This window comes from Cynocephalus volans, chromosome 2, assembly GCF_027409185.1.
Source record: "Cynocephalus volans isolate mCynVol1 chromosome 2, mCynVol1.pri, whole genome shotgun sequence".
Classification (NCBI taxonomy): domain Eukaryota; kingdom Metazoa; phylum Chordata; class Mammalia; order Dermoptera; family Cynocephalidae; genus Cynocephalus; species Cynocephalus volans.
In genome coordinates this window covers 124,716,052-124,739,391 of record NC_084461.1, presented here as the reverse complement: position 1 = coordinate 124,739,391, position 23,340 = coordinate 124,716,052, and the positions used below count along the sequence as shown (strand labels likewise).

Here is a 23,340-nt window from a genome sequence, read left to right as displayed (position 1 = left end):
CTGCTCACCTTAAATTCCGGAGTGACTTTCGCTGCAGCCCAGGGCAGGTTTGTAGGAATTGTGAGGCTTTGTGTAGTTAGAGCCCTGAGAATCCGACTGAGCTCGGATGCTTTTCTCTCCTAGTAGGTGAGCAGCGGCGCTCAGAGTCCTAAGAAGTTATTGCACCCACTATACGCGTATATACAATAGAAAGCAAACGCTACTCTGTTGGATTTTTAAATTTTACATTGATTCTTTGGTTTCTCCACTCATATCTTTAAATCAATTACTATTTGTAGATTTCTTACTGGGTGTGGGATAAAGTGAGATGAAAGTACTATAAAATATTAGATGACATCATGTGGTTAAATATATATTTGCAACACATTTCCCCCAAAGAAATATACCCACAAATATACCCATAATGCCTATTTGATGTCCTGCGAGTTTCTGGCTATATTCAGAAAAGTCTTACAACTTTATTTGAAATTATGACTTAAATAATCCAATTATGTTTAGTATATATTCATATAGAGATTATATTAGATATATCCCTTATGAGTTAGTTCACTTTGAAGCTTTTTATTTTACATGTAATTAATTAAATTTGGTTAGCTTGGATTGTGTAAGAGGTTTTCAAAATATTCTTTTCTAAAATAGTTTTATTGAGCATTAGAGAACCTTGTTTTTTAAAAATATACTTTTTCTTATAGTCATATATTGTTTGTAGTTAATTTGCCGTATTTAAATAAATTGAGCAGGTAATCACAAAGTAAAAGGAACTCTTAGTACAGTTGCAAATTAAAACGTTTGACTTGTAATGGGAAGAGAAATATGCAGAAGAATTTCAAATGCTAAAAATTTTTGAAAATGAAGTTAGATATAGCGATGTTGATTTTTAACAAATAAGTATTTATGTATTCATCACAGCATTGACACCAATATAAGTAATCTCCTCTTAGACAGTTTGTATGGAAGTCCAAATTAAAGTGGTCTACACATCTTCAATTGTGTGTGCCATAACCCAACAGTAGTTCTTTCCTCAAATGTAAGGGGTTTAGAGGGTCACTTTTTTCATACAGAGAACAAGTCATTCAGGGGTATTTGTGTCACCATGCTTCCAAATATGGAATTCCTCAAAAATCTTATCTTTTCTTCAAAGATTTTATATCAGAGGATCAGAGACAGAAACAGAACAAAAGGCAATAGCATTTCATTTGCTTTCTTTGAAATGTCTTTATCTTGCAATGGAGAGGAAAATAGATTGGAAGTAGAATTTGAATTCTACGATAGGATCATAAATATAGAAGAAAGCCAGAAGGACCAAAAGCAGAAGAGAGAGAGAGAGAAAAAAAAATCCCTCTAGAGAAGTTAGCATTAAGTTTTGGGGACCATAGAAATCTTGAAAATATGAACAAAGTTTTGAATCCTCTCCCCAGAAAAATGTATACATCTGTACCTTTCCATACAATATCAGCGAATTCTTGGATCTGCTGACCCCCCCCCCACATGCTTACAGTTTGAAAAAAAATATTAATGTAAATGAAGAAAGACACCTAAAACTTGCAGGTTTTTCTGGAGTTAATATTTCTTTGAAAGGAGCACCTGCTTTATATTTAATGCATGCCTGAATATTTTTAAGCTTTACAAGTATAAGATATGGAATATTCCTTGAAGTCTTAGCAAATTTGAATACATGGGTTATTCATTTATTTGTTTAGAAGCCAAGACTACTGCTTCTATTTGCTAATGAGAGCTTGACAAACTACAGTTTGGTCACATTTTTTTTACATCAAGTGACACAGCAACTTATGAACCAAATAAGCCTTGAAAAATATAATGGAGAGAAGTAAACATTGAGAAGATAAAATTATTATAAGCTATGGATTTGAAAAATATGATTCTAGATATGAAAATGGAGTAGTAAATCTGAAGTATGAGAAACTAGTAGAATATTAAAGAAGACACAAAAATGGAACTCACCGGTGTAAGAGTTTCAGGATGGGAGGTCGACTCACTGGAATTACAAAGTGGAAACATGGCCCCAGAAGCATCACCACAAAGTAGGTCTTGTCCTGAACTCAGCTGCTCACTACATTGTAGGAAATTAAACTCCGTCTTTCCTGTTTGCGCAACGCACAGATTGTAGGAATAAGGTAAAGTCCCCTCGCTGTAGTTGGGGGGAACCACGGGTCCAGACTTCACACAGAGACCAGGCTGAAAGCAGCCCCAGGCGGCGGGGCTGGAGGAGTGTCTCAGGCGCAGGGCGATGGCCAGAATCACCGCGAGGAGAAAGAGCACGGAGATCAAGGCCAAGGCCACCACCAGGTAAAACTGCAGCTCGGCCTGGGGGTCAGAGGGCACAGGGAGGTCACTGAGCTCTGGCAGTACCTCCTGCATGCTGTCCGCGAAGACCAGGTGCAGCGTGGCGGTGGCCGAGAGAGGTGGCTGTCCACCATCGCGCACAGCGACCAGCAGGCGCTGTCGGGCCGCGTCCCTGTCCCCCAAGGCACGCACCGTGCGCACCTCGCCAGTGCGCAGTCCCAGGCTGAAGAGCCCGGGCTCGCTGGCCTGCAGCACGTGGTAGGACAGCCAGGCGTTGTGTCCCGAGTCTGCGTCCACTGCCACCACCTTGGTGACCAGGTAGCCGGGCTCCGCCGCGCGCGGCACCGTGTCAAAGAGCGCCGAGCCGTCGGGCCCCAGCGCCGGGTACAGCACCCGCGGCGCGTTGTCGTTGCGGTCGCCCACCAACACGCGCAGGCTCACGTTGGCGCTGAGCGCGGGCGAGCCCTGGTCGCGGGCCTGCAGCGTCAGCTCGAAGGCGCGCAGCTGCTCGTGGTCGAAGGCGCGCTGCGCGAACACCACCCCGCTCTGTGCGCTCACGGACACGTAGGACGACAGCACCCGCGGCTCCAGGTCACTGGCCACGATTGCGTAGGAGACGCTGCCGTTGGGACCCAAGTCTGGGTCGGAGGCGCTAATCTGGGCGATGGAGACTCCAGGTGGGTTGTTCTCGGCCACGTGAACCAAGTAGGACGCCTGGTGGAAAACCGGAGCGTTGTCATTGACGTCGGTAATGTGTAGGGTGATGTTTGTTCTGGAAGAAAGGGGCGGCTTGCCCCTGTCGGTGGCCGTGATGGTGACATTGTATTCTGGGTTCTCTTCTCGGTCCAAGGGTCCATCTGTCGCCAGCTTGTAGTAATTATTAGAAGAAGAATAAATTTTGAAAGGAACATCTCTTTCTATACTACACGTGACTTCTCCGTTTTCTCCGAAATCCCGGTCTCGTGTTTTGAAGAGGGCCACAACCATTCCTGGAGGGGAGTCCTCCGAAATCTGATCAGAGAGAGAAGTGACGATTATTTCCGGGCTGTTGTCGTTTTCATCTAGGACTTCTATGATCACTTTACACTGGGTAGAGAGACCACCTCCATCCTTTGCTTCCAATTCCATGGTGTATCTTTCTACATCTTCAAAATCCAGTGACTGATTATTCCTAATCATGCCTGTTTTCTCATCTAATGAGAACATGTGTCTTGTGCTCTGGGCAGTGCTCCGGAAGTAGTAGTTTATCTCCGCATTGACCCCCTCGTCCTGGTCAGTGGCTGTCACCTGCAACACGGGGGATCCGGGGGGTAGATTTTCACTAAGACTGATTCTGTATTCGTCTTTACTGAACACTGGGGGGTTATCATTGGTGTCCCTGACACAGATTTCTATATGAGTGGTGGCACTTCGTGGCGGGTCCCCTCCGTCCAAGGCAGTCAATATCAAGTGATGAGATCTCTGCTTTTCCCGGTCTAGGAGTTTCTCCAGAGATAACTCTGGGTATTTGCCGCCATCGGAATTCACTCTAACCATTAATGAAAAATAAGGGTTTGGGTTGATCTGATAATCTTTAATTGAGTTTATGTTTATATCGGCATCAGTGGCAGGGTCAAGGGATATTCGTGCACCGGTGGATACAGATTCAAAAATTTCTAAATGTATTTCCTTTTTATCGAATTGAGGAGCATGATCATTGATATCCTCAATTGTCACAATGATATGAAAAATATTCAAAGGATTTTCCACCACCGCTTCTAACGGCAGCTCACAGCTTCTTTTCTCTTTGCATATCTGCTCACGGTCTATTCGGTCTTTCACAAGTAAGTCCCCGCTCTCCGCGTCCACGCTGAAGTGCAGCTTCTCGGCGCTGACTCGCAGCTTCCGAGCCGACACATCCAGGACACTGAGCCCGAGATCCTTGGCGAGGTTCCCTACCACCGAGCCTTTGGCCAGCTCCTCCGGAATCGAGTAGCGGATCGGCTCGCAGAGCGCGGGGTGGAACAAAAGCAGCAAGAAGAGAAACAGTACCTGGCCGGACCGCCGCCTCTGTGCGCCGCTCCCTGCCATTGCGCCTTCTGGTTCTCGCTCGGCCCCCGCCTCTCCAGTTGAAGAAAATGCGCTCTACCGCGCTGGAAGAGCATTCGGCCCAGTGCAGGCGGAGCACCCAGTCTCGGGGCTGGGAACCCGTGTGTGCTGGGCTGGCCGGGTCTGCGCAGCCGGGAGTCTCTGTGTGTGAGCGGGTTTCCTTGAGCCCGTGTTGGTGGCTGCGCAGGAAATCCCAGGCTAGAGGCTGAGGGATCCCGGACATCAGCACTTGCTCTGCACTGGCCGACAGCGGCGCCCAGAGGCTTCGTGTGGAACCGCAGTCTGGCTTTTCGTTTTGAATTCTTTATCTCCAAAACTTACATATTGCTTTTTGAAAATGCAGCTATATATTAGCCCCAAATTTTAGTCTCATCATAGTATCACAGTGGGTACTTATGTACTTAGTGTTTTAAAGAAATTTATTATGGACAATTTCAAATTTATACAACAGTCGAGAGTATGATATAGTGAACCTTCACATACCCATCACCTAGCTTCAATAATGATCAACATACAACCAATCTCTGCTTAAATTAAGCTGCACTCCCCCATTATTTTGAAGCAAATCTAAGCTATAGCATTTCAGTTAACACTTCTTTTTAAGATGAGACATTAAGATTAATAATTTTATTTTTCAGCCTGTTATGTTCTATAGTCTGTTAGCAATGCACAATAAGTTACCTAGTTTAAGAAGTAGAATTCAGCATTTTCTCTGCCAGTCATCCATCCACAGTGGGCCTTGTGTTCTGGTTTTAAAGGTTAGCGACACTTTTGTGGTATAGAATAGTACTTACCTATTATGACATACAAGACTTCTTCAATATCTATGTTATGTTTTCTTCAAATTAACATACATTTTAATATTTATGAATACTAATAAGCATACAGGTTACTCCCCAGGACAGAAATTTAAAGTGACAGTTTTCCTGTTGCTTGGTTAAAAATACGACCCTGACGGATGTTTTGCCTTTTCCCTACTAGCTTAAAGAAAAAAAGAGCATTTGAAATAATTAAAATGTCTGTGTGTCAGAACAGATTTCCAGTCATGTCAATCCTTATTTTCTTACAATGGAAATTTGAAAAAGTAATTACAAAGACAAATCAAATTATTCTAGCAGTCATCAATGTATCACTGGATCACATGTTTAGAAAAGAATTTTGAGTCAACCTAAACTTTTATTTTCAAATAGTCTCCTGGAATGTCATTTATTACTTGAATTTTGACATTGTGTTTAAAATCCCATTAAATAATACATTATTATTTTTCTGTATAGCTAAATACCAGTAAAATATTCTTAGAATCTCCTTAGCAGTTCCTGAGAATATTGTCATAAATTATATTCCATATTCATGTTCACTTCTAACTTCAAAAGTTGGAGAATTGAACCAAAAAAAAAAAAATATACAGCTGAAGAATAACTTTTAGTTTCGTTTTGTCCTTTCACATTGACCAATCTTAGAAACTTCTCTTGAGCAAGTGTACACTATAGGAAAGAAGAGTGTCAAACTATTCATCATAATTTGACATTACAGCATTAGTAAATTAAAGTCTTTGAGGTTGAGAATAAAGGATGCCACAAGTTGGAAATGGGTAACTATAGTTTGAATCTTCCTCAGAAAAGATCTTTGAATAGAAACGGCCTCTACAAACTTGCAGTCTGAAAAATATCACCTCAAAAAGGTGTTTTCCTGCCATAAAAACAGAAGAATGGAAGTAGTGAGTCCGAGCTTTCAGCTGTTTCTCTAAGAAGAATGCATTATTTAGTTATTAATATACCCTTAAAATAGTATGGCTGTAGAAATGGTTTTAGGAATAAGAATTTCACAATGTGGACATTGGAGATAACAATAATCAATAAAATTCAGGAATAGAAATCCAGCCAGAAGAATTATTAGTGGACCACTATAACCAATCAAGCAACCCCGCCCAAAAAGCCCACAATGCAGGATAATAAGAGCTAACCTATGAAGAATGGTTTCCTTTTACACTAGGCTCATTATTATGAGAAAGTGAAAATTATAACAGTGATTTAACCCATAAAGACCTCCTTTAGATGATAGAGCAAAAGTTAGGCCCAGTAAAAATGTAAATGGTGAAGAATATATTAATATCAACCTATGCTATCTTCATTACAAATACTTAAAGAGAAAGCCAACTGTGATAGAAAGAAAAGAAATACAGAACTCATGGGAGCCAAACGGGTGTCTTCTATAGGAAACTTGGAATCAACTGCAATGCACAAAGGCTCGCTATTCTCACGGCTCTCCTGGCTGATGAGTGTGTTGGCATAGTTGGGCTGAGAGAAGATCAGGTGACTCCTCAGTGAGTCTGCAGTGAGGGAGACCTCGTGGGAACAGGTTTGCAGGAAAACCCACATGCCGTCTACGCCCACAAAGTGTGAGGTGGGTACACCCAACCCGCTGCCAGCAGCCTGAAGCAGATGAGAGGAATTCCAGCATTTCAGCCTGAGTGCCAGCAACATGATGACAAAGGCCAGGAAGACACAGGAGATGGCTGCCACTGCCACCACCAGGTAGTGTGAGGCCTGAAGCATCTGAGTCATGTGGGACCTTGAGGCTGCCCATATTGGCCAGGACATCTGGGATGCTGCCAGCCACAGCCACAGTGAGCATGACAGTTGTCAAGAGAGGGGGCTGGCCATGGTCCTGGGTGACTACCATGAGGTTTTGCTTGGGCGCATCTCTGTCCATCAGGGCCCATGCCGTGCACACCTCACCTGTGTGCAGCCCCACCACGAAGAGCCCAGGCTCACTGACCTTGAGCAGGTGGTAGGACAGCCAGGCATTTTGGCCAGAATCTCTGTCCACTGCCACCACCTTGGTCACTAGGTAGCCAGGCTCTGCTGAGTGGGGTACCAGGTCCATGCTGGTGGAACCATCTGTGGGGAAGGTGGGATATAGGATCTCAGGCACATTGTCATCCTGGGCCAGCACCAATAGGCTCAATAACACATTGCTGCTGAGTGGGGGATGCCCGCTGTCTCTTTCCCTCACCTGAATTTGCAGATCGTGAAACTGCTCATAGTCAAAGGAGCACAGTGCGTACAGCATGCCAGTGTCAGAGTTGATGGAGACACAGGCGGAGAGAGGAGCCTGCTGGATGGTGTCCTCAGCCAAGCAGTAAATAACCCTAGCATTCTCATTGTTATCAGGGTCATGGGCAGTCACAGAGAAGATGGAAGGGCCCCTGGCATTGTTTTCAGGGAGATAGACTGAATAGGAGGCTTGAGAGAAGGCAGGTGGATTGTCATTGATGTCGGCCACTTGCAGGGTGATGTGAATTACCGTGGACAGGGGCGGGGCTCCTCTGTCAGTCGCGGTCACTGTGATGTTGTACTCAGAGGCTTTTTCTCTGTCTAGAATCTGGGTTGTCAACAATCCGTAATAATCTTCTATTGAATCTTCTAATTTAAAAGATAGATTCTCCTGGATAGAACAAATAACTTCAGCATTCTTCCCGGAGTCTTCACGGGCATTGAAAAGAACAATTACGGGCCGGCCCCGTGGCTCACTTGGGAGAGTGCGGGGCTGGGAGCGCCGAGGCGGCGGGTTTGGATCCTAGATAGGGATGGCCGGTGCGCTCACTGGCTGAGCGTGGTGCGGACACCACCGTGCAGAGGGTCTCCATCCCCTTACCGGTCAAAAAAAGAAAGAAAGGGAGGATTACTGTTCCCTGGGGAGCATCTTCCCTCACTGGGCTAAACAGAGATGTAATGGTCATTTCAGGTCTATTGTCATTTACGTCTTCCACTGAAATGAGCACTTTCGTCCGCCCTTTCAATCCCCCACCATCTTCAGCCTGTATTTCCATTTCATAAAATGAACATTCTTCATAATCTAGACTTTTTGCTATTGATATTTCCCCAGTATTTTCATTGAGCTGGAATATCGGAGATTGTTTTTCATTAATTTCTCGGAATTTATATGCTCCTTTCCCGTTGACTCCCTCATCTGGATCCGTAGCTGTTACAGTTAGCAGCTGAGTGCCCGGGGGCACGTTCTCTGGGACTTTCACTCGGTAAATCGATTGAGCAAAAATTGGGGCATTATGGTTTGTATCCAAAACTATCACACGGATGTGCACTGTGCTGGAGCGACGCGGGTCGCCGCCATCGGATGCTGTGAGGACCAGGTGGTGAGCAGCCTCTTCCTCTCTGTCCAGGGCGCGCTCCAGCACCAGCTCTGGGTTTATAGTTCCATCGTCTCCAGTTTGCACGTCCAGGGAGAAATGGTGATTGGGGCTGAGCTGGTAGCTCTGGAGGGAGTTCACGCCCACATCGAGGTCTTACAGCCTCTGGGAGTGGATAACGTGCTCCAGGAGCAGTGATTTCGTTCATCTTTACCTCAAGATTTTCAGCCTTGAATTTGGGGGCATTGTCGTTGATATCAGTAACTTCTATTTCTATTCTGTAAAGTTTCATTCTGTCTTCAACCAGGACTTTAAAGTTCACTAGACAGCGCACGGTCTCAGCGCAGAGCTCCTCCCGGTCTATTCTGCCGACTGTGACCAAGCTGCCGCTTTGCGGATTCAGGGAGAAAAGGTGCGTCCTACTTCTGGAAATGATGCGGACTCCGCGTTCCGCCAGCTCGCGGGCCTCCAGTCTCAGATCTCTAGAGATGTTTCCCAGGATATACCCCTTTTCTGTCTCTTCGGGCACTGAATAGCGGATCTGACTGGACCTGGCCTCCCACAGCGTTCCCAGGAGAGTGCACAGCAGGACCAACCTTCTGCAGTGCTGGCATTTGGTTGTAGCTGCCATTGCTGCTCCGCTATGGTACTTTTCAGAATGCTCCCTATGTGTGCTGACTCGTTAGGTTCTTTTTTTCCTCCTGCCAAGGATGTTGTTCTTTTTTCCTTAGGAGAAAGTCGAAACGTCCCAAGTTAAGAGGCTGAGTTTTGTTGCAACCCGGGAGCTGGTTTGTAAAATCTGCAGGGCTTTGTGTAGTTGCAGATGTATAAATCCTGATAAGGCACTGAATGAGTTTTTCTTAGAGTTGAACAGCGGCGCTCAGATTCTTAAGCCGTTACTACACCCAGTGAGATCTGTAACACTTGATTATAGATGGCTGATAAAGAAAACACTACTCTCTTCTAATGATGAACTTAGGTTTCTCTATTTCTTGCATTCACATTTCAAAAGCAGTTACCTTTTGTAGATATTTGAGTTTTCAATGAAGTGAAACAAAATTTCTGTAAGTGTATTAAAAATCAACTGACTTTTTTCTGCTTAATTTCAACTTAACTTACTCTTATTCCTGGGAAAATTTTGCGCTCTCTTCATATGTATGTAAATTACAATTTATTTTTTATGGTACTTTAATTTTTTATATGTTTTAACTATTATTTTTCTGAAGTAATTACGATGTGCAAGCTTCTTTGTAAACACATTTCTATTCTTATTTTTATAGCTATATTATATATATATTACATAATTATATTGGGTGAATATATAAAACTTCTGGAGAAAGGTTTCTTTTAAATTTTTTTGTTATGAAAATAATTTAAGTTAGGCAATAGATAATAGATTTTCTCACTTAATATTGCTAAATTTTAACAGGATTAAGGTTTTAAAAGTTCTTATTTTTGTGATTGTTTAAACTTCTCTGCTATTTCAAAAATGTTAAATTTTCTATGTGACTACATAATACATGCACAAACTATGGCATTTGGAAAATTCAAATGAACGTAAGTGAAAAGCAAATTTCTCATTTCGATCTTCCATCAAGAAATTATGCAATTTTAAAGCAGTCTTAAACTTTTTTTTTTTTAAGGGTCATTTAACTCAATGTGATAATTTGGGGGAAAGAACACAAAACATGGAACAAATGATTACTACTAAAAAGCAAAAAGTAAGTGGCATTATAACAAACCTCTTTCAGTAGTTTGTAAAGAAACCATTTACTGAATCACTTCCTAAGGTGAATGCAGCAAAAGACAAACTGTGTAATGGCAATTTCGTATGACCACCAGACTAGTAGTTTTTGCCTAAAAAATGAAAAAATTCAGGATTCTCCTTCCCTTCAACAAGAATGATGAGAAAACATCTATTCACATATGTTTATGGCTCCAAATGATAAGACAATTCCAGTGTCTTTTTCCCCATTTCTTCAAAAAATATATGTCAAGACTTAAGGCATGAGAAACAGAAGCAATAGCATTTTCTTTTCATTTATTAATTTTCTCCTTTTGATAATTATATAGAGGAAGAGAAGAATTTTGCACCCAGGAAAGTCTAAAGGAACTTGGATAATGATTTGGGCCTTTTGATGAGCTCAGTGAGCCCCCTTTCTCTCTCATATGCACAAAATATGCACAGTACTTTTAATTCAATTTTAAGGGATTCAAAGAATCATGAATCCATTAGGTTAGGTATAAAGAACTAGACACGAAGAACAAACATAAGGTGTGGAAACTACCAATAAAATCAGTGAAGGAAGATACCTACTAGCAGTTTCTTTGCCTTAAAGAACAAATTAAATGCGTACCTACTTTAAATTTAATGTTTCTGTACATACAAGGGGTCTTCAAAACGTTCACGGAGAGATTTGTATTATCATTTAATTCCATTCTTTCATGAATATTTTGAGGCACCTTCCTACAATTAAATTTAAATATATGTTAAAGAATGAGACAATCAATGTGTAAATTAACTTTGAAAAAGAGACAAAAATTTTTGTTTAATCCTTTTGCTGGAAAGTAGTAGCACTTTGTAAATCCATAAAGCTACCGCTATTTTGTCACATAATCACTCACAATTCACTGCTCCTCTTGAAGAAAGGAAGTAGGGCTTTCTAACCAGCTTTAAGAAGGTACTTCAAAAAGTTCGTGGAAAAATATAATTAAAGATAATATGAATATTTCTACAATTTTTTTTTTTTTTTTTTTTTTTGTCTTTTACGTGACCGGCACTCAGCCAGTGAGCGCACCGGCCATTCCTGTATAGGATCCGAACCCGAGCGTTGCTGCGTTCCCAGCGCAGCACTCTCCCAAGTGCGCCATGGGGTTGGCCCTTTCTACAGATTTTTTGAAAGTACCCACATAATTTCCTCAAGATAACTCACTAAACCTGGAAATATAATGTATTATCATATAAATATAGAGAATTAGGTGAATGATGAAAACGAGTAGACACTTAAATGGAACTCACCGGTGTTAGAGTCTCAGGATGGGAGGTCGACTCACTGGAATTACAAAGTGGAAACATAGCCCCAGAAGCATCACCACAAAGTAGGTCTTGTCCTGAACTCAGCTGCTCACTACATTGTAGGAAATTAAACTCCGTCTTTCCTGTTTGTGCAACGCACAGATTGTAGGAATAAGGTAAAGTCCCCTCGCTGTAGTTGGGGGGAACCACGGGTCCAGATTTCACACAGAGACCAGGCTGAAAGCAGCCCCAGGCGGCGGGGCTGGAGGAGTGTCTCAGGCGCAGGGCGATGGCCAGAATCACCGCGAGGAGGAAGAGCACAGAGATCAAGGCCAAGGCCACCACCAGGTAAAACTGCAGCTCGGCCTGGGGGTCAGAGGGCACAGGGAGATCACTAAGGTCTGGCAGTACCTCCTGCAAGCTGTCCGCGAAGACCAGGTGCAGCGTGGCGGTGGCCGAGAGAGGTGGCTGTCCACCATCGCGCACAGCGACCAGCAGGCGCTGTCGGGCCGCGTCCCTGTCCCCCAAGGCACGCACCGTGCGCACCTCGCCAGTGCGCAGTCCCAGGCTGAAGAGCCCGGGCTCGCTGGCCTGCAGCACGTGGTAGGACAGCCAGGCGTTGTGTCCCGAGTCTGCGTCCACTGCCACCACCTTGGTGACCAGGTAGCCGGGCTCCGCCGCGCGCGGCACCGTGTCGAAGAGCGCCGAGCCGTCGGGCCCCAGCGCCGGGTACAGCACCCGCGGCGCGTTGTCGTTGCGGTCGCCCACCAACACGCGCAGGCTCACGTTGGCGCTGAGCGCGGGCGAGCCCTGGTCGCGGGCCTGCAGCGTCAGCTCGAAGGCGCGCAGCTGCTCGTGGTCGAAGGCGCGCTGCGCGAACACCACCCCGCTCTGTGCGCTCACGGACACGTAGGACGACAGCACCCGCGGCTCCAGGTCACTGGCCACGATTGCGTAGGAGACGTGGCCGTTGGGACCCAAGTCTGGGTCGGAGGCGCTCACTTGCGCTATGGAGACTCCAGGCGGGTTGTTCTCGGCAACGTGGACCAAATAGGACGCCTGGTGGAAAGTCGGAGCGTTGTCATTGACGTCGCCAATGTGTAAGGTGACGCTTGTGCTGGAGGAGAGGGGAGGCTTGCCCCTGTCAGTGGCTGTGATGATAACGTTGTACTCTGGGGTCTGCTCTCGATCTAGGGTCCTGTCTGTTACCAATTTATATGAATGTTTGGATGAAGCTACTATTTTAAAAGGGACTTCACCTTCTAACTGACAATTAACCTCACCATTTTCCCCGGAATCTTGGTCATGTATTTTGATCAATGCAATTAGTGTTTCCGGTACTGCGTTTTCCAAAATTACTTCAAGTAGAGAATGGAATGTAATTTCTGGGCTGTTGTCATTTTCGTCTTGAATGTTAATTTCAACTGTACATTGTGCAACCAGTCCTCCACCGTCCCTCCCTTCCACCACTATAGAATATTCCTTGATTTCTTCGAAATCCAGTGTTCTTCTAGTTGTAATTTCCCCGCTCTTTGAATTCAGATCGAAGACTTGTCCTGTTCTGTAGAAGGAATAAGTAATTTCTGAATTGATGCCCTCGTCCTGGTCGGTGGCTGACACTTGCAGCACCGTGGTGCCTAGGGGCACGTTTTCACGAAGGCTGACTCTGTACAGGTCCTGGCTGAACACAGGAGGGTTATCATTGGCGTCAGTGACTTGGATCCGGAGCTCAGTGGTGCCGCTTAGGGGTGGATCCCCCCCGTCCAAGGCAGTCAGGACTAAACGGTGGTAACTTTGTTGTTCCCGGTCTAAGGTTGTCTTCAATGCCAGTTCCGGGTATTTACTGCCATCTTGTTTTTCCTTATTTATTAATGAGAAAGTAGGGCTAAGAGACAATTTATAATTCTGTAGGGCGTTTAAGCCAATATCTGCATCTTCCGCTACTTCTAATATAAATCGTGTGCCTGGCTGTGCGGACTCGCTTATTTGCAGTTCAAAGGAATTTTGGGTGAATTTTGGCGTGTGGTCATTAACGTCCTCTATCTCCACATTCACGTGATAAAAGTTCAGTGGGTTTTCAGCAACAACCTCAAATTCCAGAGCACAAGCTGGATTCTTCCCGCATATCTGCTCCCTGTCTAGCCTGCCGCCCACGAGCAACTCCCCGCTCTCTGCGCTCACAGTGAAGTAAGGCTTCTCCGAACTGATGCGCAGCTTTCGAGTCGGTAACTCCTGGACACTGAACCCCAGGTCCTTGGCGAGGTTCCCCACTGCCGAGCCCTTGGGCATTTCCTCGGGAATCCTGTAGCGGATCTGCTCAGAGAGCGCCAGGCCGAACAAAGACAGCAGGAAGGGAAAGAGCACCGGCCGCCTCTCAGTCCGGCCCTTCTCCCCAGCGCCGCTCCCCATCCCTCTTGTTCCCCTCAGTTTGCTCACCGGCCTGGAGACGAGCGGATTACAAAGAATCTCTGTATTGCAGATATTCGGAGCTCCGGACGGAGTTCGGAGTGGAGGTCAGGGATTACTCTTTTCGCGAGGAGGTAGCCGCGTAAGGGCTCGCGCTGGAGAGTCGGAGATGCGGCCGCCCTGGAAAGCGCGCTGCGGCTGCGCGACAAGATCGCGAGCGTCAAGCTCTCCACTTTGGCCAACAGCGGCGCCCAGAGTCCACACTCGGAAACTGCAGCCTGTGCTGCTTCAGTTTTACCAGTAGAGTTGTTACAATTGTATGCCTAACTGCACGAGACATGTTTTCATATTTATACATTAAATATCAAAATTAAAAGCCCCGTTCTGGTATATTTCCACTTGTTTCCAATTTGTTAGAAATATCATGTTGGGCTTTTATACAAACCTACATATATTGGTCCATTCTTTCACCATTCTGCAAATATACATTAAACTCTTACCTACTATTGCCCTTGCCAGTGCTAATATACTAATAAATAAGACACGGTTGTTGCCCTGAGAGAGTTCATAGTCTATTGATATCACATGTTCATTTTTTAAATTAGTTATGATATTTTGAAACACTTTTTATCCTTCTTTCATTGATTTTTATGACCCCTCCCACCAACATTTCCAGGTAACTAATGCTGTTTTATATCACATGTATGATGGGACATCAATACTGTTCGAAATTATTTTGTAAAGCTGTGCAATTTTATACCAATTCCCTAACATCTCCTCTTCCTGGCAATACTGACTGTCTTTGTAAAAATAATTTCTCTTTACCTTTTTGACTACTTGAAGAAGTATTCATTCAAGAAAACTGTCTTAAATGCCTTCTTTTTCACATCTCAAAATTGTTTTGGCTTATGTATTACCCTTTTATAATACAAAATTCATTATTAAAAGTTACTGGGGAAATGCTTATCTATTCTGCAATACAAAATCACGAAGAGATATTACAGCAGACTGCATTACTTCCCTATCTATGTGGCTACTTCAAAAAGTTCATGGAAATAGCAGTATTATCTCTTAATTCCATTTTCCATGAACTTTTTGAAGTACTCTCTACCCCCATTATACTGAAGTAATGACTTTGGAATTGAAGGAATTGAGCTCATGATAAGTTTGTTTACATAAATTTACTGAATATAGTGACATATGTTCTAACTCTTTTTACTTTATTTGTTAAATAAAAAAATTAGAGAACATTTTAAGGATTTTCTTTTCTATCAGGGCAACTTTCCTCACATTGAAAAATTGCAATATAGTTGTCCCCTCAAATAACCACGCACCCAAATGCTACAGGAAGTATGAAGTTAACTTCTACTCCATTGTATGTACAATATAGGACAGAACACTGCAAAATTCCTGAGAAATATCCTTTTTACCATGTCTTCCACTCTCACATGATGACAATCAATTCAGGAGTCAGCTTTATTCAAATACTACAAGAAGAAATACAGAAGATGCGTAGTTCAGACTGAATCATTTTTAACTAAAGCTTGCTTAGGATTTGTGTACATGAAACTTCTGTTCTTAAAATCAACATTCTCAAGCTCTTTTATCATTTCATATGGATGCACAACCAAAATAGCTCACTGGAACTCTATTGAAATATGTTCTTCTATATTTTTCAAAAGTAACTTTCAACAGTTCAAAATAACATTTTATTTCAGATCTGATTTTATTGCTTTTGTTTTGTTTTGTTTTGGCAGGGGGCATGAGGAGCAATGGCTGTTCTAGACTTTAGATTCCATGTCTCCATTGGTATGGGCTCCGGGTGACCACTGACACACACACTTATCACTTAGGAACCAGTCTCACCTTCCGTCAAGATCCATCCTTTAAAATTTGCTTATGTTTTGAAATATATTAAGTAGTAAAGTTTTGGAGGGCCCTGATGCAGAAGCAGGGCTGCTCAGAAGAGAGATCTAAAGTGGAGAAATCTTCAAAGCATATTTATAGGTACAAATTCTAAATATCATCCTAAGAATTCTGAGGTGTATCTTACTTTTACTAAGCTAATATGAGGATATAGAAGCCTAAATAATTTTCCTGCACTTCTAGTTTAGGATATGTATATACACATACACACAATAGCAAACTTACCATGTGTGGATGAGTAAGTCCTTCTTAAGTGAATGAGTGATAATATGAATAAAATAATTGAAGGCATTAAAAAGTTGAGCAATCTTGCTCAAGCCTTTCAAAAGCAAATGACACAGCAACCTTTAATGATTGTTGTTCAATTTTATAGTATCACCACTAAAATAAACACAAAACTTTGAAGTATGCCTTAAAAATTATTTTCAACTGTCTTCACAATACATCTTTCAAAACACATAAATTTATACCAAATAAAACTCCTCTGCAAAATAGAAGTGAACATAAAACTGGACTCACCTGAGCACAAGCAGCTTCATCTTTACATTCATGAAATTTTATGGATGTTAACAAAGAATCACTTTTCTCACAGCTCTCTTGGCTGATGAGTGTGTCTGCATAGTTGGGCTGAGGAAAGATAACATGACTCTTCCCGGAGCCTGAGGTGAGGGAGACCTCCTGGGAATAGGTCTGTAGAAAAGCCTGTACCCTGTCAATGCCCACAAAGTGCGAGGTGGGCATGCCTGCCAATCCACCACCTGCAGCCTGCAGCAGGCGTGATGAGTGCCAGCGCCTCAGCCTGAGTGCCAGCAGCACAACGACAAAGGCCAGGAAGACACAGGAGACCACAGCCACTGCCACCACCAGGTAAAGAGTGAGGTCTGAATCATCTGGGACTGCAGGAGTCCTGATGCGGCCCAAGTCAGACAAAACGTCGGGGATACTGTCAGCCACTGCCACAGTGAGAGTGATGGTGGCTGAGAGAGGCGGCTGGCCATGATCCTGAACAGCTACTAGGAGGATCTGCTTGAGTGCGTCTCTGTCCAGCAGGCCCCGCGCAGTGCGCACCTCACCTGTGTGCAGCCCAACTGCGAAGAGCCCAGGCTCGCTGGCCTTGAGCAGATAGTAAGACAGCCAGGCGTTCTGGCCAGAATCTCTGTCCACTGCCACCACCTTGGTCACCAGGTAGCCAGGCTCTGCGGAGCGGGGTGCCAGTTCCACGCCAGTGGAATCATGGGTAGGAATGATGGGGTACAGAATCTCAGGCACATTATCGTTCTGGTCCAGCACATACAGGCTCAGTGACACATTGCTACTGAGGGGAGGGTCCCCGCTGTCAGTGGCTGTCACCAGTAACTGCAAGTCTTGGATCTGCTCATAGTCAAAAGATTGCAGTGCATACAGGACACCAGTGTCAGAGTTGATGGAGACATAGAAGGACAGGGGGGCCCCCTGGTTGGTGTCCTCAGTGACAGAGTAAGTGACCTGTGCATTTTTCTGGTCGTCGGGGTCGTGTGCAGTTAATGAAAAGATAGAGGCACCTCTCACGTTGTTCTCTGGGATATATGCTGAGTAGGAAGCATGAGGGAAAGTGGGTGGGTTGTCATTGATGTCTGCCACGAGCAGAAGGATATTAGTTTCAGTAGACAGAGGTGGAGTTCCCATATCTGAGGCTACCACTGTGATATTGTAGATAGAGACTTTTTCTCGGTCCAAGTATTCCCATGTCACCAATCTGTAATAATTTTCTACTGACTTTTCTAACTTAAAAGGTAAATTATCACTTGTGTAACAGACAACTTGACCATTCTTCCCGGAGTCTTGGTCATGCACATTCAAGAAGGCAATTACTGTCCCAGGAAGAGAATTTTCCAACACTGGGCTAAACAAAGATGTAATGATCACTTCTGGTTTATTGTCATTTACATCTTCCACTGAAATAAGCACTTTGGTCCTCCCTAGAAGTGCCCCCACATCTTCAGCCTGTATTTCCATTTCATAAAATGAACATTCTTCATAATCTAGACTTTTTGCTGTTGATATTTCCCCAGTATTTTCATTAAGATGGAATATTTGAGACCGTTTTTCATTGATTTTCCAGAATTTATATGCCACTTTTCCATTGGCTCCCTCATCAAGGTCGCTAGCACTTACTGTAAGCAATGGGGTGCCTGGGGGCAAGTTCTCTGGGACTTTCACTCGGTAAATCGATTGAGCAAAAATTGGGGCATTATCGTTTGTATCCAGAACTATCACACGGATGTGCACTGTGCTGGAGCGACGCGGGTCGCCACCATCGGATGCTGTGAGGACCAGGTGGTGAGCAGCCTCTTCCTCTCTGTCCAGGGCGCGCTCCAGCACCAGCTCTGGGTTTATAGTTCCATCGTCTCCAGTTTGCACGTCCAGGGAGAAATGGTGATTGGGGCTGAGCTGGTAGCTCTGGAGGGAGTTCACGCCCACATCGAGGTCTACAGCCTCTGGGAGTGGATAACGTGCTCCAGGAGCAGCGATTTCGTTAATCTTTACCTCGAGATTTTTGACCTGGAATTTTGGGTTATTATCGTTAATATCAGTTATTTCTATTTCTGTCCCAAAGAGTTTTCCTCTATCCTCTATCAGGATGTTAATATTTACAAGACACCGCGCGCTTTGAGCACAGAGCTCCTCCCGGTCAATCCTGCCCGCGGTGACCAAGCTGCCGCTTCGCGAGTTCAGAGCAAAGAGCTGAGTCCTACCTCTAGAGATGATGCGGACTCCATGCTTCGCCAGCTCCCAGGGCTCCAGTCCCAGGTCCTTGGAGATGTTACCCACGAAGAAGCCTTTGTCCGTCTCTTCTGGCACCGAGTAGCGGATCTGACTGGCTCTGGCCTCCCACAGCGTTCCCAGCAGCGCGCACAGAAGGAGCAGCTCTCTCCATACTCGGTGACTCTTTGGAGGGGCCATTGTTTTTCTGCTACAGAATCCTTTCAGAATCTTCACAGGGCATATGTGTTTTGTTTACCTTTTTGCTGCCGCTATGTAGATCATAATCTTACAGAAAGCTGGAGTGCTCCAAATTTAGGGACAGAATTTTCGCTGCAGCCCAGCAGTTGGTTTGTGGAATCTGCGGGTCTTTGTGCAGTGTGAGCCCTGAGTGTATCCGATGGCGTTTCGGTTGCATTTCTCTCCCAGTAGGTGAACAGCGGCGCTTAGAGTCCTAAGCAGTTATTGCACTTAGATATACATTACTCAAATACGTAATACTCTGCTAGATTACTGAGAAAAAAAACCCCACTACTTGCTTCTTATTACTTTGTTTTGAGTTTATTTAATTTGTCCTTAAATCCATATTGTAAAAGAAATTGTCAAGGACTGTGGGATGAAGTGAAGTTTTAAGAAAGTATTATTAAATGATTAGATCTTGGGGTTATCATCATATTAAATTACTCACATTTCTGGAATACATTTGCTCTTGTAAAAATAAATATGACAATATAATTTCTCATTGAGCTCTAAGCTTTATTGTACCTGTCTTCAATCTATATTATCAAATAAGAACTCCAGTTGTTACTGGAAATGAATTCATTTTTAAGGCTCAAATAGACCTATTGGAGATGATGGACTCTGAAGTTGTTTTATTTGGTATAAACTGATTAATCATTATAGAAGCTTCCCATAGAGTTGTTGCTTTTATATTTTCTTTCTAAATGCCATTTTAATTACACATTGATAATGTTTTAAAATTAGTATCATAAAATTTTAACAGGATGAATGCTTTCACAATTGCAGTTTTATCAGAGATTATATTGTTTTGCTATTTTATTTCAATTATATTTTGCTATTTGAACAGAAAATACTTGAAAGGCACAAGCGAATATACAACAAAAAGCAGATATTTGTCCTATGTCTTCCACCAAAGAAAGGTGATTACATTTTAAAGCCGACATAACTTTTTCAGGTAGTTATATATTATAAAGTTAATTTTACCTGCATAAATACTTTTGACACTTTGATCAAAAGAACCACTGAAAGTAAGGAACACATAATTATCATTAAGAAGTCAAACAATAAGTATCACTACAAAAAAGTCTTTTTCCTTCAACAACTTATAAAGTGGCCATTAACTGAAGCAGTTGCTAAGGGATTCCTAGCAAAAGGCTGATACAATGGTCTTTTGTTGCACATCAGACAGGCACTTTTGTCTAAAACTTGAAGAATTTAAGATTCTTTCTCTCCTACAGACAGTAAAAATGATTAGAAGACCTCTACCCATATTAGTTTAGGATTGCAAAAAAAGGCAGTTAAAATTAGATGTGTGAGAGAAAAAACAGAGGCAAAGCATTGTTTGTCTTTTTTTTTGTTTTTGATGGAGGAGGCTATTGAATGAGCTTCAATATGGATTAATCTTCAAAAACCTAAGCTGAAGCAAAGACAACCTGCGTTTGATCTTCTGATGAGCATATGAATCTTCTGCTGAGTAAAATGATCACACACAGAGTACATTGCATGCAATTACAAGAGGTCCATGGGCATAAAAACACAGTTTAAGATACCTTATTATAAAAGCTTTTGAAACAAAAGTGAAGTAAATGTCAGAAACAAACGGCAAATTAGTATGGAAACCATACCAGATAAATTAGTGAAGAAAAATATCTAATTTATCTTAAATTCTTTTGCCATGTACGTTTATTTAAATGACTATCTAGTTTTAGATTTATGGTATGTCCAAGCCTATATATAAATATATTTATTTATCATAATTAGGCAACAGAAATATTTATGAAAAATCTCATTAGCTTTTCAGGAGCGAGCCAATAACATTGACTAATGTTTTCATTTTGCAGGTAAAACCACACCCTCATGGATGTATAAGTGTGGGCTTGGTAAGACACTCATATAAACCACAAAATTACTTCTACTTTGCCCCTCCATTGAAGAATGGCATGACAATTTTTAAACTTATGAAAACGTTCTTAAGACAATTCATGAGATCAGAAAATTGTATATTTCCCTGTGAGTATGAAGAACTGGGTAGACAATGAAAAGTACATTATGCTTAAAGAAAACTCACCTGATGGGAGGTCAACTCACTGGAATTACAAAGTGGAAACATGACCCCAGAAGCATCACCACAAAGTAGGTCTTGTCCTGAACTCAGCTGCTCACTACATTGTAGGAAATTAAACTCCGTCTTTCCTGTTTGCGCAACGCACAGATTGTAGGAATAAGGTAAAGTGCCCTCGCTGTAGTTGGGGGGAACCACGGGTCCAGATTTCACACAGAGCCCAGGCTGAAAGCAGCCCCAGGCGGCGGGGCTGGAGGAGTGTCTCAGGCGCAGGGCGATGGCCAGAATCACCGCGAGGAGGAAGAGCACGGAGATCAAGGCCAAGGCCACCACCAGGTAAAACTGCAGCTCGGCCTGGGGGTCAGAGGGCACAGGGAGATCACTGAGCTCTGGCAGTACCTCCTGCATGCTGTCCGCGAAGACCAGGTGCAGCGTGGCGGTGGCCGAGAGAGGTGGCTGTCCACCATCGCGCACAGCGACCAGCAGGCGCTGTCGGGCCGCGTCCCGGTCGCCCAAGGCGCGAGCCGTGCGCACCTCGCCAGTGCGCAGTCCCAGGCTGAAGAGCCCGGGCTCGCTGGCCTGCAGCACGTGGTAGGACAGCCAGGCGTTGTGTCCCGAGTCTGCGTCCACTGCCACCACCTTGGTGACCAGGTAGCCGGGCTCCGCCGCGCGCGGCACCGTGTCAAAGAGCGCCGAGCCGTCGGGCCCCAGCGCCGGGTACAGCACCCGCGGCGCGTTGTCGTTGCGGTCGCCCACCAGCACGCGCAGGCTCACGTTGGCGCTGAGCGCGGGCGAGCCCTGGTCGCGGGCCTGCAGCGTCAGCTCGAAGGCGCGCAGCTGCTCGTGGTCGAAGGCGCGCTGCGCGAACACCACCCCGCTCTGTGCGCTCACGGACACGTAGGACGACAGCACCCGCGGCTCCAGGTCACTGGCCACGATTGCGTAGGAGACGCTGCCGTTGGGACCCAGGTCTGGGTCGGAGGCGCTAATCTGGGCGATGGAGACTCCAGGCGGGTTGTTCTCGGCCACGTGAACCACGTAGGACGCTTGGTGGAAAACCGGAGCGTTGTCATTTACATCACCGACGTGCAGAGTGACGCTTGAGCTGGTAGAGAGGGGAGGCTTGCCCAGGTCGGTGGCTGTAATGGTGACATTGTACTCCGGGTTCTGCTCGCGGTCTAGAACTCCACCCGTCACTAATTTATACGTGTTTCTTGAAGAAGTGAGTATTTTAAACGGAACATCACCTTCCAATTTACAAGTAACTTCTCCATTGTGTCCGGAATCTTTGTCCCGGATTTTGAACAAAGCAATGTGTGTTCCCAGCTCAGTGTCCTCCATAATTAGGTCAGGTAGAGACTGGAATATCACTTCTGGGACGTTGTCATTTTCATCTAGGACTTCTATCTCCACTGTGCACTGTGCAATCATTCCTCCACCATCCCTTGCTTCTAGAACTATGGAATATTCTTTGATTTCTTCAAAATCTAACGAATTTAGAATGGTAATTTCCCCAGTATTAGAATTTAGGTCAAACTGGGGGATCTGGCTAGCTTCACTGAAAGAGAAGCTGATCTCAGCGTTGACGCCCTCATCCTGGTCGGTGGCTGTTACCTGAAGCACGGTGGTCCCCGGGTACACGCTTTCCAGAAGGCTTACCCTGTATGTGTCTTGGCTGAACACTGGAGGGTTATCATTGGCATCAGTCACTACGACCTGTATCTTTGCAATGCTGCTTAGGGGTGGATCGCCAAAGTCCAAGGCAGTCAAGGTCAAGTGGTAGGATTTCTGTTTTTCTCGGTCTAAAGGTGTCTTCAGTACCAGCTCAGGGTATTTACTGCCATCCGATTTCTCTTTATTCACGAGTGAGAAATGATCGTTGGGACTGAGCTGGTAATTCTGTAGTGCGTTGGTACCAACATCTGCATCATGGGCAGATCCTAAGATAAATCGTGCCCCAGGCTTTGTGGACTCGCTTATTTGCAGTTCAAAGGAATTTTGGGTGAATTTTGGCGTGTGGTCATTAACGTCCTCTATCTCCACATTCACGTGATAAAAGTTCAGTGGGTTTTCAGCAACAACCTCAAATTCCAGAGCACAAGCTGGATTCTTCCCGCATATCTGCTCCCTGTCTAGCCTGCCGCCCACGAGCAACTCCCCGCTCTCTGCGCTCACAGTGAAGTAAGGCTTCTCCGAACTGATGCGCAGCTTTCGAGTCGGTAACTCCTGGACACTGAACCCCAGGTCCTTGGCGAGGTTCCCCACTGCCGAGCCCTTGGGCATTTCCTCGGGAATCCTGTAGCGGATCTGCTCAGAGAGCGCCAGGCCGAACAAAGACAGCAGGAAGGGAAAGAGCACCGGCCGCCTCTCAGTCCGGCCCTTCTCCCCAGCGCCGCTCCCCATCCC

At 44.5% G+C, this 23,340-nt stretch overlaps 3 protein-coding genes across 7 annotated transcripts in view; all 3 read right to left on the bottom strand.

Annotated features, from left to right (window-relative positions):
- LOC134370930 (protocadherin gamma-C4) overlaps positions 1-23,340 on the bottom strand; it is a 135,483-nt gene that overhangs the window by 85,566 nt on the left and 26,577 nt on the right. The window contains exons 1-2 of one of the 5 annotated variants that reach the window (XM_063087876.1): positions 4,126-4,490; positions 1,963-3,801 (exon numbers count right to left, since the gene is read on the bottom strand). The exons of 1 other annotated variant lie outside the window; for it this stretch is intronic. In XM_063087876.1, coding sequence (XP_062943946.1) covers positions 1,963-3,801; positions 4,126-4,374 — 2,088 coding nt within the window. In that variant the 5' untranslated portion in view covers positions 4,375-4,490. Of the gene's footprint in view, positions 1-1,962; positions 4,491-11,561; positions 13,968-16,409; positions 19,001-23,340 lie in introns of those variants that run through there. 3 more of the 5 variants (XM_063087871.1, XM_063087874.1, XM_063087872.1) reach the window with 3 other exon arrangements.
- LOC134369476 (protocadherin gamma-A9-like) lies at positions 4,429-9,173 on the bottom strand. The gene is given in 5 exon segments (XM_063085946.1): positions 4,429-4,571; positions 6,593-6,930; positions 6,932-7,877; positions 8,050-8,698; positions 8,700-9,173. Coding segments are annotated over 5 exon segments (2,550 nt in total).
- Positions 20,926-23,337, bottom strand: LOC134369758 (protocadherin gamma-B4). The gene has a single exon (XM_063086451.1). It carries the CDS (start codon positions 23,335-23,337, stop codon positions 20,926-20,928), a length of 2,412 nt encoding a protein of 803 aa, XP_062942521.1.

What these genes read in the sequence shown, in the direction of transcription:
- LOC134369758 (XM_063086451.1), bottom strand. Translation starts at nt 23,337, where the DNA reads ATGGGGAGCGGCGCTGGGGAGAAGGGCCGGACTGAGAGGCGGCCGGTG.